This window comes from Lepisosteus oculatus, chromosome 26, assembly GCF_040954835.1.
Source record: "Lepisosteus oculatus isolate fLepOcu1 chromosome 26, fLepOcu1.hap2, whole genome shotgun sequence".
Lineage (NCBI taxonomy): Eukaryota > Metazoa > Chordata > Actinopteri > Semionotiformes > Lepisosteidae > Lepisosteus > Lepisosteus oculatus.
In genome coordinates this window covers 4760771-4779363 of record NC_090721.1, presented here as the reverse complement: position 1 = coordinate 4779363, position 18593 = coordinate 4760771, and the positions used below count along the sequence as shown (strand labels likewise).

Sequence of the window (18593 nt, the reverse complement as noted above, 5' to 3'; positions counted from 1 at the left end):
AAGAATGCCCATTTCGTTGTATATGCTGTATATGCCTACTGTAAAGACAAGCAGCTTTAATTTTTTGCTAAAATACAGTGACTCTGTGGTTTATAGGCTCTGCTCCTGTGACATTGGGTTGGGTGAAAGCTGATCTGTTTCATGAAGAGAAATCTGGACCTCAGACACAGTGGACCCCCAGTGTGTTCACAGCACATCTCAAACTGTGCACTGGCGCTGACCCTGAGCTCTTGACAAACCACACTTCAACCCACAATTTAGAAGGTGCAGTGTGATTTAAACTGTATGATTGGAACTCAGCAATTAAGAAACTATGTGTTATTTTTTATAACGCATTTATTTGAAAACAGTGCTTTCACTGTAAAGAAGTGTTTAAGTGATTTGTATGTCTAATATCGTTAGTTGCAAAGCCCATAATGCAAAGTGTATAAAACTCAGCAAAACAGAAGTATTGTCCTTAAAATATATCTTTCTCCATCTGTTTTTTTCTAATAATATTCCTTTAAACAAAAGGATTGCTAATCTATTGCTAACCAAGATTTAACCCACAATTGTTCTCCTACATTGGAGTTGCTTAAACAGAATTCTTTACTCTGTGAATAGTTTCTAGCGTATTCTGGTTTTTTTTCTAGTGTTAGCCTAGTGTTTTAAGTTCCCTGCTGGAGTTCAATTCTGTTATTTTTCTGCAGAAATGTCAATGGTGTTGTAGTTTAAGAGAGACCTATCAAAGCAAATGTATTCACTTTCTTCCTGTGGCAACCCATTTAGCTGAATCACAAATGATGGATCACATTTTTTTTTAAAGTAGATTTTTTGCTCCAACAGAACACATATATGGGCGAATGAAGCTAAAGGTCAGGATAGACTGCAAAGAAAAATAAAAAACTAAAAGACAGGAAGAAAAAAAACCTTAAATATTGATTGAGGAAAAATTTTCCCACTGTACTATGACAAGCCTAAATTAGTGGAGGTGCACAAAATTAAACCATGATCTGTTGGAAATGAATGGAATGAGCTCGCTGTATAGCCAGAGAACAGATGCAGAGTGCAGTGGCCTGATATTGCTTCTGAGAATCTCTCTTTCTGAGAACTATTGCTTTGTCAGTTGTCTCTTTTAGCTCTTTACCCCAAAGTAGTCATGTCAGTAGTACATGCCTTGGTTTTATGGCTGCTGAGAGAACTGTCAGTAGCTATGCATGAAGAGTTGTTTTCTAAAATAGCAGCAGAGAGATTGGTGAGTTAATTGTTTTGGAAACCTTAAGCAACGGTAGCAGCAAGGTTATGTAGAGAGTGAGCTGTTTGTTTCTACAGAGCCTCTACAGAAAGGATCAAATATCCAGGTCACAGTCTTCGATCCCTCTAAAGAGAGCCCCAGGCGAGGAGCCAGTCATGCTGAACTGCAGAGGTAAGTGCCAAAAGAAAGAACTGATCTGAGACTGGAAGTAGGTTTCCGCTTGTAGCTGTGAAAAGATAATTTAGTGGAAAGGTATAATCATGTGATAAAATATGATGGAAATAAAACCCTGACTGCACAGATTTTAGAGACATTTGTACTGAACCTTCTCTCTAAGCCCTATAATTTACAAAGCATTATTAAAGAACAGTTTTCTGAAAACCTGAAATATTTCTTTTTAAATATCCTTGCTTTTCACAGTTAAACCTTTGGCTTCTTCAGATAAACATGGCATCATAGGAGTACAGTAGGATCTTGGGGGAAAGTCAATATCCCTTTATATCCCTTAGAAAATATTCAGTAAATTTACAACCATAACCATTTGCCAACTTTTATGATCAAAAGTGACAATAAACTGTTTTTGTTAATCATTTATTCATTTTATTGTTCAGATATGAAAATGCAAAGTCTCCTTATTGCCAACGTCAATAACAATATCCATGCACAGACACAGACTCGTGAGAGCAATCAGCTTAGTCCTCGCCTGGACGTCAGGCATGCTTGTGCTTAATAGTGTTTGGCAACCTAGGGACTTTGTAGATTAGGTTGACATTGTTTATGTAGTCAAGAGACAAAAGGGCAATGACTGATAGTATTACTCCATATAATTTTTTTTAAATTGCACTAGTTTACAAACGCAAGAATTTGGAAAAACTCCAGTTGGCGAAGAGCTGATTACATTAATACAGCTCTTATTTTACAGTAAAAGGCTAACTAGGTATGAGAGAGTGAGATTTAATGTGTCCTCTGTTTAATAAAATAGCTTGTTGACTGTCTTATTGGCTTGCACAGAGGGAGTTATTAAGTTCAGTACAAAGATTTAAAGTTTAAAAATGCAGCCACAGCTGTGTACTTTGTGAAAATCAACATTTTAAGGTAATGAAAAAATCCTTTTGTTTTTACTTTAAAATAACGAGAGTACATTTTTCCATCAATGTCAGGCTTTTTTAATTTTGTGATATTCCAAGTGCTTTGAATTGGATTTGAACACCACACTTTTAAAAAGGTTTTCTTTAGTACATTCCAGAAATTTTCTGGCAATGCTGAGCCGGATCAGGTCCAAGGTTGTGATGCTGTGGGCTGTGTACATAAAACTTTTACTGCCCTACTGCGTTGGCACCTGAGAAGTGAGAACTGAACATCAAGAAGTTGGGAAGAGTCATAAATATTTAGCAAACTAATCTGAAAAATATTTAAAAATTAAATATTCCCTTATATACAAAATTATTATTTTTTCCCTTTTCAGAAAGGGTGTTTCAAGCTAAACGCGATGCTTCATTTTCTAAATATGGCCCTGTGTGGACAATGGCGTATTGAGACATTTTAATGTGTTCAAAAAAAGTTTAATTACAATGTGACACATGCCAAGTGTTTCTTGTGCAGTACCACTCTTCCACCAGAGGAACCTCGTTTCCTGTACCCTCCCTGGGTGACCCACAATGCTTCATTGGCTGTTCCACACCAGTCCTCAGTCTACCAGCCCTTAGACCTCTACATTGATTCAGTACAGTATATTCCAGACAACGCAACTATTGTAAAGGTAAGCGTATCTACAGATTGGCTTTCCTTAACAGCAGAACTGCCAGCTCCTTCACTGTTAAATAGCCAATGTTTTACTGTATATAACGTCTTGGTTGGACAAGGATCTGGTTTAGTTTACTGTACCATTGCAAATGAGCAGTAAAAATGACTTTGTACCTTCATCTAGACATGTTGTGTGCTTTTAAGTACAACATGTTTTTAACTTACCCTGTATGCTTAAGGTCACTGGGAGAATCCTGCAATCAGGTCAAGAAGACTTGCCTGACATTTCGGCTCTTCCGGATCTCAGCTCCCCGGCGAGAAGCCCAGAGTTTAACTTTCGCATGACAGTGAATCCAAGTAACAAAAAGCCATTTGATCGTCACATGCTGCTGTTGCTGCGGGTCTACACTGTGAGCTCAGACACCGGAGAGCTGTGTGTCATAGGTTTGTATGACAGTTTGGAATTTGGTTCATTAACGTCTCCTATGAATGACGGGCCTGATCAGGTATCCAGTTCAAGGGCTGTGGGTGTTGAGAATTACACCCGTCTTCTGTGGTTAAGTCTTCACCAGTTTACACTAAAAAGATGTGGAGTTATGTACTTTGGAATACCACAGTTAATTTAAAAAAAAACATTTCTTATCCAAGGTGATTCTTAATGATCAGGATTATTTTATTTTTGGAATTTTATTCAGGGAACTGCATCATCCGTGTTTTTAATGACCAAGAGCAATTGAATGTGGGAGGACACCAACTCCGATTGCATGGGGGGATGCCGCCGAAAGACCAGATCCCCTTGACAGAAGCATCCCTCAGTCACCAGCCTGTAATTCCCTGCTGCACGCTCCTAATCCGCATTTTACCGCACATGCCCGTAAGTAACCGCTGTAAGTAGTCTGTGGGAGGATGGACACACTTGAAGCTGATTCCTGTGCTTCAAGGACGAGTTTTGGCATCTGCAATCCCTAACAACAGGCTTGCATTTGTAAACTGTCTTTCTATCCCTAAAAAGAAAAAACACACTATATGACTCAAGAGCAGTTAAAAAAAAAAATGCTGAGCAAAAGATAGCACTTGACATATAATCTTATTATATATGTAATATGATAAAAGTCTGAGATACATGAGAGTTTTTCCTTTAAATCAAGTGACAGATTACCTATTGAAGGCAGAATTATGAATGAGTGAATGTGGAAAATCATACCAGTTCAAAACAGAAAAGAGCTGTCATGGGATAGGATTGAGTGAGGAACTGCATTGCCAGCACTGGCTAAGTAAAGATTAATTCCCTGCTGCAAATCAATGCGTGTCATAGTCATAAACGTTTCAGAATGGAAATAACCTCTACATGTTGTGGAATATGTTCTTTTCCTACAAAGGGATTATAATGTCCAGCAGATGGCACTTTATGAAAACACATTTACAATCAGCAGGAGTTTATGAAAACAAAATGAGGAGTTTTCCCACTGGAGCAAGGCTTGCTCATGCAATCCAGGAATGTTGCACTTTTGCCAAGGAATCTCATAGGCCACCATAAATCCATTTTCCAGGTTTTTGGTGCAGTTTTAAGGAATTCCATTTTGGAACAACATGTAGTTAGCATAAGATTTGTATACTTTATATTAATACTAAGGACAGAAAAGGTTTGGACAGCAAAAGAGTAGTATATTTGCACTAACCTTGCAGTCTGCAGATGGTAATACACCATTACATTGTGGCTAAGTATGTTTTCGACACAATCGTATCTGTTATACATGGAAATACTTAGGATAAAGATGGTGTGAAATTAAATCTTTAATTTTAATTTATAACTTAAAATACTATTCAATTAGTAATTACAGAATATTTGTGTGATAACTGGTGGATTTCTTTTTTCCATTAGGCCCTTCTGCCCTTCAGGACTATTACTCTGAACGAGAGCAAACATTCTCATAATGAAGTTTCTTAATTATTTTACCTTAGTGTTTAATGCAGCTTTAAGGGCAGAGACGTTATTGCATATGTTTCATGCACCCCTGAGAAAAAATGATCTGAGCAATAAAATAAAGGCGTTTGCATCTGAGACAGTAATTCTAATAAGCAGTGTTAGGCAGAAGAAGGTTGTGTGCAGTTGATTAATGTGCTTTGTGGAAAACATGCTTTAAATCCTCTGTGCATCAAGGTGAAAAAAATCATTCTGTTCTGACCTCTGTAAATTGCTGCCAATTCAAAGTCAGCTCACTAGGTCACAAGCTTCTTTCTAGTTGATGAGATCCATATTTTGTGTCTCTTTGATAACTCTGTGATCACTTTAATAAAGTACTTCAGATATGCTACATGTGTCACATTTATAAACCACAATTTGTTTATGCTGTTGCATTAGTTTCTAATAGATGATTAATGTTGCCATGCATCTGGAGAACAATGGATGGAATTTTCAATCTACACGGTACACGCCAGTGTTTTGTAACTGCGCATTTAATGTACACAGCTTAATAACTAAACCTCAGGATCCTGGATTCAATTCATGGCCTTGGGTATCTGTCTATGTGGAGTGTGCATGTTCTCCACATTTTTCCAAGCGTACAAGTTGACTCCCAACCCCCAAAGACGCGATCGGCAATTATACATTTCCCTTTCTCGAAAGCCCAGCAATAGGCTGTCATCACATCCAGGGGAAGAACAGATATGGACCCAGTTTCCCCCCTGTGCTTACACAGTAAGCTCTGGCTTGCCCCGGCCCTCAGCAGGATAAGCAGTTTTAATGTATTGAACCTAATACTGTATGGTAAACCACCGTTGGTTTTTTTCTCGCAGTAAGGGAGCTTTTAGTCATATCTCTCCACACAAGCTTAGTGGTTTTGCCCTTCCCTCGTTTCTATTTCAGAAATTTCTCCTCAAGCAAGGGCTAACCAACCACTGCAATGACAGTCCGCAACATAAAACTAAATGGTGTATCTCAATATCTGTTCAACTCTCCTTCCCTTTAGGATTTAAAACCCACTCCAAGCTATCTGAGTGGCTTCTACCTCACAGACCGAGCCAAGCCCAATAAATCAGAGCTGGGCATTATCGCCACATTCCAGAGGAACAGAGACTTCCCAAAAACTGTCAAGGAAATGATGCAACAGCTGGAAAACAAAGAACACGCTAATGGTAAAGAACATGTGGGGAATGTAGCTGATTACCTGTGTTCATGGAACGGTACAAATGGAAGCTGGTTTCATACATCTTATTTTTTAACTAACGCTGCTAATAGGCAGTTGTCTGAGGTAACATACAATTGACCTTTTTAATAGATATGAACATGATCTCAATCGTGTATAGAAAAACATTATTATTTTTCAAAAAAATGTATTTCTTTTGTCACCTGTCAACATTTATTCCTTAATGTCACCTGAATAAATGTTACTAAATAATCATGTTCTAAATTTTAGGAATCAATACTGCTGCTGTTTAAACTATTGTTGCTAGTTATCCAACACCAATAATTATTGCTTGCAACACCGGGAACGATAATAATAAAGAACAATAACAATAAATCGTTTTTTATTGCAGAATACTGGAAGCATTGTTTTGTCACGCACTGTCAAAAGATGTTTTGTCATCTTCACAGAAGTTTTCACTTTGTCCATTAAATCATTTTTTTTCTTCAATTGTACTGATGCACTCGGTGAGACCGCATCTGATTAGTCACTGTTGTGATCTGTTTTGTTTAATTACTGCAGCAAATTATCCCGATGTTCAGCAGTGGGGCTCGGGAGACCATGACGGGCAGCATACAGTGATGTGACGTGCCGTCTAAATTTATTCATCATGTCGGCTGTGCTTTTCTTCCTCTCTGTTCTGGCGCTTCAGTTCCACCTGAGCTGTGGCTGGCCTGGTACGAGGAGAGACTGGATGCCCGAAAGCAGCTACCACCTCAGAACCCCCCCGCTCACCTTAGTATACACCATATGGTGCGCTATCACCAGCAAGCTGGCATCCGTATTCGCATCACACAGGCGTTCGGGCTGCCTGGTATGTAACATTTCAAGCATTCTAATGAAATCTGCTTTATTGGTTTCCACATCTATTATATTGTTAAAGGGGAAACACTTGTTTTTAAACTATTTGCAGCCTATCGTTTCTGCACTATTAAAACACGAATAATCTGAACATTTTCCTTGTGCATTTGTAGGCATTTTCTTTAACTGTCATCCTTCGTTTCACTTTTTCTGAGATGTGATTAATCCCATAAGAACATAAGGAAGGTTACTGAAGAGAGGAGGCCTTTTGACCCACCTTGCTTGTTTCCTGTAAGCCAGCTACTTGTTTTGAGGTTCCCAGCCAGCTGTTTCTTGCAAGAAATCCGGCAATCAGTTTTGACAGCATAGCTTGTTCCGGACTTTTACAGCCCTCTGTGTAAAAAAAAAAACTCCTTTTCATGCTCACTAAATGTACTTGCCAACACCTTTCACCTGTGTCCTCAGATTTGTGCTTCACTCTTGATTCTGAAGACGCCCATGGGGTTGACTTTGTCTTAAGAGGGTTTTAAATACTTGTATCAGGTCCCATCCTGATATTTTGCCCCCGATAGTCTTTCCAGATTTAAAGTGATATTTTGGTGTTCTTGAATCACAGACAATTAGCAACAACGTTCCTTTAGTAGATCTGGATAGTAACATGACCCAGGGGAATGTGATTAGATTTTTGACATGGAGGGATTCCAAAAATGCCGAATATGAATGGTAAAAAGGGAGTCTTTCACCTCAGCTTCTTTCCTACCCTTGCCAAAGACTACCTGTTTGTCTGGGAATTAAATGGTTACTACCTAATGTCACTCGATATAAATACATTTAGTTATCAATAAGTTGGTTACCTGGCCTGTTTTGCCAGTAAATTATTTATTACTGTAATTATTTGTGGAGTAAAAATAGACTGATATTATTTGTTGTTTTCTTCGTCTTCTTCAGAGTCCAAATCCAATCATCCAGTTTAGATACATTTCACTGTCATTCCTAACTGGAATTAGAATGCAACACATTGCTTGCCCTGAATTTTTCTAATATTAAAAATTTAATTTTTAATCCCTCTTATTTATTTTTCTAAGTGCTTGTTTCTAATTTTAGCACCGCACCCCAAGCTCTCTAATATGTCCCTAGCAAGAGCGTAATTTTTCATTTAATAAGGTGCACCCTGCTAGATACAAATAACCCTTCAATTTTGCATAGCATTGCACCTGCCTGCTTTTTCATGCACAGATTTTATGCATAGATGTTTTCATTGATGTCTGAGCCCAGGGAAAATGATACAAAGTGCCACAGCACCACTTAAATACAGATGGTTTGTATTTTCTTAATTTGGCACTCAGAAATTTGCCGCAATTTTTTGTCGAATATTTTTCTGTCAAATCTCTGTACTGATTGATGCTAAGAACTGTAATGAGTATGTAACCGGTTTAAGTCATTTAAAATTCTATTGAAAGCATGTACTGCATAGAAGATGAAACTGAGACTTGGAAGGGTGTCCTGGCAGGCAGTGACAGTGTAAATAAAATATTATACTCACACCATCTCGCAGAACAGGAAAGATAAGAGAGACTCAATTGAAAGTACACAGTGTAATATCATGAAAGCACATTAATATAAATATCCAGCAAACACCCTCACAATCAAGAGAAGGAGTCTTTTCAGTTTGTATTTAAAAACATGCTTACTCATCAAGAGGCAGCGTCTTTTTACACTTTAGGGAGGCAGCTTCACTCCCATGGGCATGATACACAAAAGACTCTCCACAGGCAAGGCCAAAATAAATTAGGTTTTCAAATTTATTTTGAACCCTGGAGGTATTTATCTTTCTTCACTGGTTTTGTGCACTGACTGCTTTTGGCCTTGCTTATCCACTAAAATAATAAGATTTGGAAAGAAATACTTTTTTGATATTTACACCAAATACACCACTGTTTTTTTAATGGTGCTTTTCTATGATTCATGTTGTGAGCAGTTGTGCACAGCTTTCTAATTTTGTTCTCAATGTAGTTTGGTTGTATATGCATTTGTGTTCTTTCTTAAATTGTAGGATAACTTTGTATATACAGTAATTTCATCTCATTATTTAAAAAAAATGATTTGTTAATTTTGAAGCAGTAATACAGTACATTAACATACTTTGGTCTTTCCTGGAAAAATCTTCTAGTTATTCTGCAAATATTTTCATTTAGTATGGGTGCACATGTTTAATCATTAAAAAATCTTCTATTCAGTTTGCCTTGTGCTCTAGCTGGATCTGTTTTCTCTCTTAGTCTATGCTGTTAAAAAAATGTGTAGTATGTTCATTGACACCTTTGCAAAGTACAACTGTACATTGTGAATCCAAAATCGGATACAATGTTTTTTTTAATACAGTAGCTGCGTTGTCTCAACAGGAATCAATGATAAATGAGGAGATCAGTGTCTTGATAATATTGTCTTCATGTTATCTCTGTCCTGTCAGCCGGTGGCCTCTATGTCAATGCTTTTGCCAGAATCCTGAAGGGAGCAGAAAGTTTGCACCTTGCTGAGCTGCCGCAGGGCTGGGGGGGTGAAGAGAAGTTTGTGACTTTGCGCCGTGATTTCACCAGTCTTCAGCGGTGCCCCCGGTGGACTGACCAATCCGCAGTGGGTATACCTAACCCTTCATCATTATAGGGTTTCTTTTTCTATTACTTAATCGCACTTTAAACTTATCCTTAGTTATTGCCGTAATTGAATTAAAAGTCCCTGCAAATCTGAGTAAATTATGAAACAAGGTTCGTTGCTCTCCGGTTCAGGTCTTAATTGATTTGCTCATTGCTTAGCCCTGTTTGTAATTGGAACACAGCTGACAGGTGACATTGATGGGTTGCCTCCGAGCCTTTTTAACTCGAATTTCATTCACTTCTCCCTGTAACCTAATTTAGCCTCCTGTCTATGTGTGGTTTTTATATTTGCACATGGGTTATTTCTGACGCTTGTTGAACAAGAGACCTCCTGACAAATATTATTTCAGCATATAATAGCAATGCGCATGCATGCTCTCTGAAAATTACAACTGCATTAACATCACTAAATGTTCCAAATTGTTATGATTTCAGACTACATCTAAAATGTGTGTGCAGGTGAATATTTTTGTCTTAATTCCATAATCACTTAAAGAGTATTAATTGTGGTTTGCAAAACTAGAAGGTATATTACACTTGGGTTGGGAGGACATTAAATTATTTTTTCTTCTACTTTGAATAGTCCGAAATTGATGTGCAATTCCTTAATATCTTCAAGTGCAATGAAGCCATCTGAACTTGTACACTACAGCAATCTTCAAAACCAATTTTTCTCACACTAAAGTTAGTTTTGACTTCTTTAAAGGCAAAATGTAGTGTCTAACTCATGTTCATTAATTGATTGTTGCATTTTTTTCATTTAGCATTATTTTTAGTGTGCAAGGATGATAAGGATGTAAAAGTTATCTTTTCTATCTTGAAAAGCTATCTTGAGATAGTTCAAGCTATCTTGAACCCACAGATCCACAGATTCAGAAGTTCAGCTGAATTGATGAAATGCTCATTTCTCCTTTTCCTTTTTGTTGAGACTTTTGCTAGCCCTCATTAAGTTCTGTGTCTCACCAATATTAACCTATTAATTTAGCCCTTGTACTTTTTAGGCATACAGGATGATGTCTCGGTGAGATAAGAGTTGTTTTTCCTTGTTTTTTTTACAAAATGATTATCTGGAACATGATTCATGTTCTTTTACGCAGTATAAAACAGTTTGTGAGTCATGACTAGATGTGACGTGTCAGTGTACTTTTTGGTCACTCCTTTGTGAGGAAGACACAGTGCGAAGAATGCTTTGTCTCTTTTACCTGGTAACGTTTGATGTCTGTTATGTGGGAGACAAATCTGTTATACTGCTTTAGTTAATTAATGGAAAAGAAATAGAGCTCATTATGCAATAATTATAGACTACAGCACAGCAAGCTTTTTTAAGACTGTGAAGCCCTTTTGTTCAATGAATGGGTCTTTTTTTTAAGCTAAAGGTATGCTGTAACTCTTGAAAGCAGGACGAGCACTAGAGACACTCACCAGAATAGTAATTATTTTTCGTAAATATGCATTTAATTAGTAGTCTGGCTGTGTATTCACACTTCACTTGTAGAATGAATTCTTGAACCAACACAATAGTTTCTTGGGCCTGGTTTAATAATCTTAAGAATAGCTGTTTATGTAAATTCAGAACCTACAAGTTGGATATAGAATTCAACTTTGGAGCCACATCATTGTGTTTTAATCTTAAAAAGATTACTTTGATGTTTTTGATCCACCTAATCCTACCCACAATAAGGAGTGATTACACATGCAATTCAAACCTTTAGTTTTGTGGATCCCAGTCTCAAGGTGCTACAGAAGGTGCAGAGTACTGTCTGAGAGCCAGCGCAAGAGCTCAGCTGACTGAATGAGCATGTTGAAATGGCCCAGTTGAAAATAACAGACGTGTGTCTTGCAGTTCCATCTTGCTGTATCTCTGTGGAAGTCTTTAGAAGTCTGCATTTTCAAGGAAGGGAGTTAGGGATGTGCTCTTTAATTTAATTTAGAGTGCAGTATATCTGTATGTGAGGAGTCCCTACTGAATTGTATCTCCTGTTTGGCGTTCATACAGTATGTTGTTAAAAAAAACATGATAAGAGGTTGTTAGATGCCTGGGTGAGACGAGTGTAGGATGCCTGTAGAGTGTTCTCTCACTCCTTGGAACATATGGTCACAATTAAATCAGACAAGCTCTGCTTTTCCACGTTACTCTTCACACAGATAATGGCCATTTAAAAATGAGCACACACACTCATTGTGATGAGATTGTAGAGTCCTCCAGAGCCCTTCTGAATTCACTTCTGAATAAGCATGCATGATAAGCCTGGCCAAGGGCACGTGACTAAGTTGCCTGAAAGGAATTGTGCCTATATCCCCTGTCCTTTGAGTTTGGGATGGTGCACTCATACATTCTCTCTATAATTGAATGTATAAGGGTTCTGTAATTGAACAGCCTGTGATCACACCCCTTGAAATGCTTCTTCTCAATGCATTTGCACTGATCAGTGTTCTTCTTGCAGACTTTACTTTGCCCATGAAAGTGCAGTTTCTTGTGTAGCTCTATTAAAAGCCATCCTTTGTAAGCTTTTCTGACATCGCAAATGTACAGGACGTGCACATTGTTTTATTAAATTGTATTTATTTACTTAGTCTTGTGGGGCTCAAAATGATTTTAAGTCCATTTCTTGTTCCTACAGTAAGGTTTAAACTCTGGATTTATTTTAGAAACATATTTAATAACAGCTGAGCCAGAGTTTTTCATCTGTGTAGTACTGTTATTTATATAGCATGTAAAGCAGAATATTTCTTCTGAAAATTGACAGCATTGTGTTGTAAGCACTACCTTCACATTGTTTTTTGGGAAGCACTACATTTAGTTTCTACAGGAAAAAATGGTCATTTGTGTTCCTTCTAAATGAGTTATTGCAGACAAGCAGTGGTTAGAAACCATAGAAATAAAGCATTATTTTATTGTGGTTCACAAAAGCCAGTAGCCGGAAATGTTATGGCTGGCTTTTGTTTTAATACATGCAGAAATTCCGATCAGCAGAAAATTGCTAGCCACCATATACAGTTTAGTGGATATATACATCTATAGGAACAAGTAATAGGTTTATTCCATGCTAAAAAAAAGAAGAAAGAGAACACAACGTTTCAGCTGTGGAGCCTTCTTCAGGTGTGAAGAAGGCTCCACGGCCGAAACGTTGTGTTCTCTTTCTTCTTTTTTTCAGCATGGAATAAACCTATTACTTGTTCCTTTGCAGCCTACGCATGCTGACGCAGCTACCAACCTGAACATATACATCTATATGCATGTATTGCCCTTCTTCTATTCTCCCACAGGTTCTACACCCATACCATGATCCCCACACAGTCCTGCTGGTCCAGCTGTTCGCTCTCCATGCTGTTTACAGGGCAGACCCCTCTGGCCAGAGGTGTGGGACAGTGAGTGCCCTCAGTGGGGAGCACCTGAAGCTCGACTCCAAGTCACAGCTGGGCTGGGCCGTGGTCCCACTGTTTGAGGGGTAGGGGGATGAGCGTTGTTATATACTTTATATAAATAACAGTGTAGTCTTACACTTGCAAAGCAATTAACAAGCTTTGTCTGAACACAAAGGAAACCCACAGATCCTTTGGAAGCATAAAGTGTTTTGTGGATGTTGCCGTACCAAAAATATTTTGCACTAATCATTGAAAATTATTGAAAAGATCTATCTTGTCTTTCACAGAACACTTAAGACTATCCTTTTAAATGAAGAGAAAACTATTATTTCATTGCCCACTTGCTGTAGAGTCATTAATGTCCGTAAATCTGGCTCATAATTCTTTGTAAAAAATCGCTTTCACTGTTTTCATTTAATGTTTAATCAGAAGGAAAAAATCCACACAGAGAGAGAACATATATACAGTAGGTGAGGTGGTTTGATAAAAAATGGAAGTTGTCCCATACATTGAAGTCGTCAATTGACAGATTCTAAAAGGGAAAAGGGTTCAAAGCAATATAAGTCTCATAAGATAATTATTTTTACCAATCCTTTAACAATTTTAAGACTTGAATTTAACATTGTTTTGTTTAAAGAATAGAAAAGAGAATACATATAAAAAAGCTATCACCAAAAAGAAACACAAAAACAAAAAGTGGGCTGATTAAGATAGACAAGACAAGACCAGTATACCAGTCTCCTATGATTGAGTTTTTATCTGTTGTTTAGACACATTTTTCATGCCTAATGTGTGATAAGAATTTGGGAGTCATCGCTGAGAAAAATAATTTAGATGCTAAGCATATATGTTTGTTATATTTCCAAAAGCACCGAACTAACTGCTTACAAAATGCTTACAAAAACGTGTGTATCTAATACAGTATGTACTGGATACATCAGAAAGTGTTGGCTGTAATCTTCATTTTGATCCACAAGCATGGAATTGTGTATTTTCCGTATGAATGTATTTAAGTGGTCTGGTGTTCTTGGCTTTGAGATGAACAGAAAGAATCGTGCCATACTGAACCTCAGCCAGGACATCCAATCGACTTATCCAGGCCCATATAGAAACAATATATACAGTAGGAAGTGATGAGAAACCCAGCACTGCCATGGACATAGCCTGCAGCTTTACAATATGTGAAAAAGCCTGCAAGATATGTCATTGAAGACAAAGCATAGTCAACAAATTTCTTAATAGCACAACCATCTTAGTAAAAATCATTACTGTCTTTTTCAATAAACCAACCACTCCTCTGAGTATGCAGTTGAGCCAGGTCATGCACAGTAATTTAGTTATTAGAACTTTTTTCCTTCACTTTTCATTATATAGGCCATTCCTCTACAATTGTAACTATTATGCTAGAAAATTGTTTAGCTTCTCTATATTTCAAATTTATTTTAATGAGAAAGCTTTCTAACCACATTAAATTGTGTTCATGTTTTTAATGAGAAGGATCTTTACTGAATAGAATTATTCTGCTCTTTCATTTAAACTGCTAGTGTACTGAAGATTATTCAGAAGTGATATTCATAATTGAAATTCCTATAATATTTATTTTTAACAGATAGTAAAGTGATTAAGATAAGCTAATAGCACAAATAAAATGAACAGAGCTATCTTCTTGATAGGTCACCTACAATTATAACGTTTTTTTTCTTTGGAAGTCCCAGCATTTCATGTGCTTGTTTGGACAGTGATCCAGCCTCAGTGGGTAAAAACATATACAGTATTGTCTGCACAGTAAGTAATGTCTCTTTTATTAGAACATGCTGTTAAATGCAATCTGCAGTGTTTTATTGTCTGACTAGCTGTTTCCAAAAAAGTGCATTTTTGTTCCTCAGTAGGGAATTAGTTTTGTTTTCTTGTGTTTTTATTTTGCTGCAGTCCTTATGTCTGGAGTGGGATTCACCACGTGCCCATTTTCCAAGGAAATCCTGATGGTGTGAGTGCTTCTTTTGCTCAGCTTACATTGCAAAACAATGAAAAACAGTAACTGTGTTCTATTAAGTTACACTGCAAGTATATGATTCATGTTAATTCCTCTTTTAAGATGCCTAAATGTGTTTTTTGGTACAAAACAAAGAATAGAGCACATATTTGATGTGAGATATGTTGCATTTGTCCAACAGATCAGGAGAGAAGTGTTTGGTAACACACTTATTTGAGACTACCGTTTTATTCCGAGACAAAACTGTAAACAGTGGGATCACCTATCGGGATGGACAAGCAAACTGTGCCAGCTGCTAAGCTATAAAAGAGCTAACTGCTCTTCTGCGACTACTAAAATATCATGTGACCTGTCATATGTAGGACAGCAATACATTTTCTGATCTTATCGTCAAATCAGGTATTAATTAGGAGGGTGACACTGTCTGTCCTTGACCAGTAGCTATAATTTTGCTTGCAGCCATCTGCACCAAGGTGCACAAGCTCCTGTAATGCAAAGAAGCTTGGCATGAAAATGTAGGAGCAAACTCTGACTCTACTGGAAGCAATGTGGGTGTTAAGTTATTGTGCCAGGGTTTTTTTAATGGGATTTTTGTTGGTATACGTTACTTCTTCATATCGCCAAGTTTTAATTTTAAAACCATAACTTCAGTAACAGCCACTTGGTGTATGCATGAGAAATGATACCAGTTGCTTTTCTTTATTGAAATATTTTTAAAGAGGATACCTTTAACAATTACAAACTATGGTTACTGTTTTTTTCCTGTTGTGTGTTCTTGTTAATGAAAATAAATAGAAAAAAAACACAGTTGCACATATTAAATACAGTGGCCACACCTTCTAGTTGAACACTTTTTGTTCTTGGCAAACAAGTTGAAAATATGGTAGTGAGTTTCATAGTTCAAATGTATAGGGATTTTGTTTTTAATTTTCAACGATAAAAGTGTTTAAGGACCTCACTTGAAAACCACCCTTTGGAATTGTATGTTGGTTTGTTTTGCACGTTTAAACACATGCTTTACAAAACATCTTGGCACACATCAAAGTCAATGCAAAATTATGTGAAGCATTTTTTATGGTTTGTAATTCAACTTCTGTTTTACTTTAAAAATAGATTTGGGATATTTACAGGTCATTGTTGGATGGTGTCCTAGAATTATAGTTCTATAGAGAAAGCAGTAAGTGTATATACAGTACATAAGCAATGTGTATTTAAGCCTTTTAGCCACATATGTAGTCTTTTTAAATTACCTCTTGTATTTTCTGTCTCCTATTGATGTAAGACTGATGTTAAATTATTGTCATTTAAACAATCCATTTATGAATGTAATCTGGCTTTTCAATATGTAAATACTTCACAACATAAAAATTGTGTGACACATTATCTGATGATTGTTCTGTGTAATAAGGCCTTTCATGCACATCCTGTTTTATTACAATATATTATTATATGGACCTCTTAGTACTTTTTTGACATTGAGAGAGATTATTAACACCACTCTTGTTTAAAAAGAACAAAGTTCTTTAAAATTAAGAAATTAACTAGGGCTGTTGTGACTATATAAATTAAAACAGCCCTTCTTGTACTGTAATAACATTTAATAAAAACTCTGGGGAGGTGTGAAATATAAAAATCTGCTTAATGAACTACATAAAAAGTACCTCATTTGTCTTTTTTTTCACCAGGGATTTCTTGGGGCTGTGATATCCCTTCCTTTGAAAGATGCCATCTCACGCAGCCTGAAAAACAAGAAACTGAAGCTGCAGAAAAACTATGGGAGTGTGGTAGCCGAAGTTTGGGATGGACACTATTTTGACGATGAACGCCATGATTTGCCTGTAAGCACCGATGCACAGACACTTCTACTTCACCATAAAATCCACAGGAACTGATTAAAGCAGTAGGCCCTGTATCCCTGACATCTATCTTCCATCCCCTCTGTCATGACTCATAAAGTCATAAAGCAATGTCACATGCAAGGATGTTGAAGAGCAGGCATTAGGAATCTTTATGAGACCAGTCGATGATATGGGTAGCCTCCTTAAAGGGTATTGCTCTTAAATGTCATTTTAATGGATTTCTCTTCTATTTTACCTCCCTCTTATGCTTTTTATTATATTTTTCTTTCCTTCGTGTACTTTGGAAATCTGCTGCTCTTGCCGTTCTTACTGGAACTCATTTTTTCTCCGGCTTGTGCCATTTTTAGTTCTGGCTCTCTGTTTTTTTTTTTTGTGGGAAACACAAATTGCGGCTGTGATGATTCCAACGCCACCCAGTTGACGCAAAACATTGCAATATCATTACCAAACACTGCTGGGATGTTGTCGTTATGCTAGAGAGAACATTTCAGACCACATGTTTCTTTCAGCAGTGCTACAACAATTAAGACACAATATTATAGCCATTTGCATGGTGCATATATAGTATTTTTAGAAGACATTAAATGTGAATGTTTTACACACATTATTACGATGTGATGTGTAACTATACTAACAGCATTACAGTAAGCATTACATTATTAAGCTTATATTATGATGCCAGGAATATGGTAAAGAATGCTTCCCTGAAGTCTACATTTCTGTACAAAGCTGCGATATTTTATGATTGACTGACTGAAAACATATTCAGCTGTAGAAAAAGGCCTCATACCTAAAGGGTCTGTTTGATTTCCCCTCAATGCTTAAATGCATTCAGTAATATACAGTAATTATGAATAAGTGACTGTTGTGGAAAGTTGAAATATGCATGAAATTGTTAAAATTCACTATCACCTTTCCTTTCTGTATGGCACTGTTTTTGATTTGATGTGTTTTTATATAGGACGAAGCCTTCAATACTCTGTAATACCTTGAATTCCGTTGCTTTTTTAAAAAAAAATGTGACTTGCCCGTGACAGCAAAACCTTCATTGAATCCATGAGTGTTATTTTTTTTTTACATGTACTGGAAAACGTTTGTGCAGATTTAGCAAGGAGAGAGCAATTAATCATTATTGTTCTGGTTATTTTAAATTCTTAGATTGAGCTGTAAATTTAACTAGGATTCTATAATAATGAAGAAAATGTAAGATGTCAGCAGGGTATTTAAATTGGACATATAAGTAAGCTTATGTCCATCGCATAAGTTATAATGTAAAAATATCGCTTAAAGTAAAGGGTGCAAAATATAATCTTAGTTTATCAGACATTTTATTGTTTTTCAGGTATTAGATAATTTTGCTAAGGCCCTCAGTGCAGTGGGAGCTGAGACCTGCAGTTTTTTTCCACGCTTGTCTCCCTAGTTACCTAACTGACTGCTCTGTTTGAAAACAGACAGCTTTAAGGTTTTCTTTTACCAGGACTATTCATAGCTGTAGGTCTTTCATGCTGAGAGCTGAAATAGAAAGATCTGGGGTGGGATGAGTTGTCTGACCTGATCAATACTAAAACGTCAATGTGAACATGAGAGAGCACAGTCTTATTGAATGCAATCAAGGCTGAATGTCCTAAAGTATTGTGTCATTAAAAATTCTCATAAAACACTGTGCTTTCTATGATACAAGTCTACCATGAATATACCTGAATTATTTATGAAACATTCAATTCTGATAAGTGAAGTCAGAAGTGTCAGCTCCATGCTTTT

At 36.9% G+C, this 18593-nt stretch overlaps 1 protein-coding gene across 6 annotated transcripts in view; it reads left to right on the top strand.

Moving 5' to 3' along the window:
* Window positions 1–18593, top strand: part of LOC107079938 (uncharacterized) — a 42779-nt gene that overhangs the window by 13271 nt on the left and 10915 nt on the right. For 4 of the 6 annotated variants that reach the window (XM_069184392.1, XM_069184391.1, XM_069184393.1 and 1 more), the window contains exons 18-28: window positions 97–264; window positions 1312–1405; window positions 2837–2993; window positions 3217–3421; window positions 3673–3851; window positions 5947–6112; window positions 6815–6976; window positions 9431–9594; window positions 12882–13063; window positions 14910–14967; window positions 16659–16811. In XM_069184392.1, coding sequence (XP_069040493.1) covers window positions 97–264; window positions 1312–1405; window positions 2837–2993; window positions 3217–3421; window positions 3673–3851; window positions 5947–6112; window positions 6815–6976; window positions 9431–9594; window positions 12882–13063; window positions 14910–14967; window positions 16659–16811 — 1688 coding nt within the window. Of the gene's footprint in view, window positions 1–96; window positions 265–1311; window positions 1406–2836; window positions 2994–3216; window positions 3422–3672; window positions 3852–5946; window positions 6113–6814; window positions 6977–9430; window positions 9599–12881; window positions 13064–14909; window positions 14968–16658; window positions 16812–18593 lie in introns of those variants that run through there. The other 2 variants (XM_069184395.1, XM_069184396.1) reach the window with 2 other exon arrangements.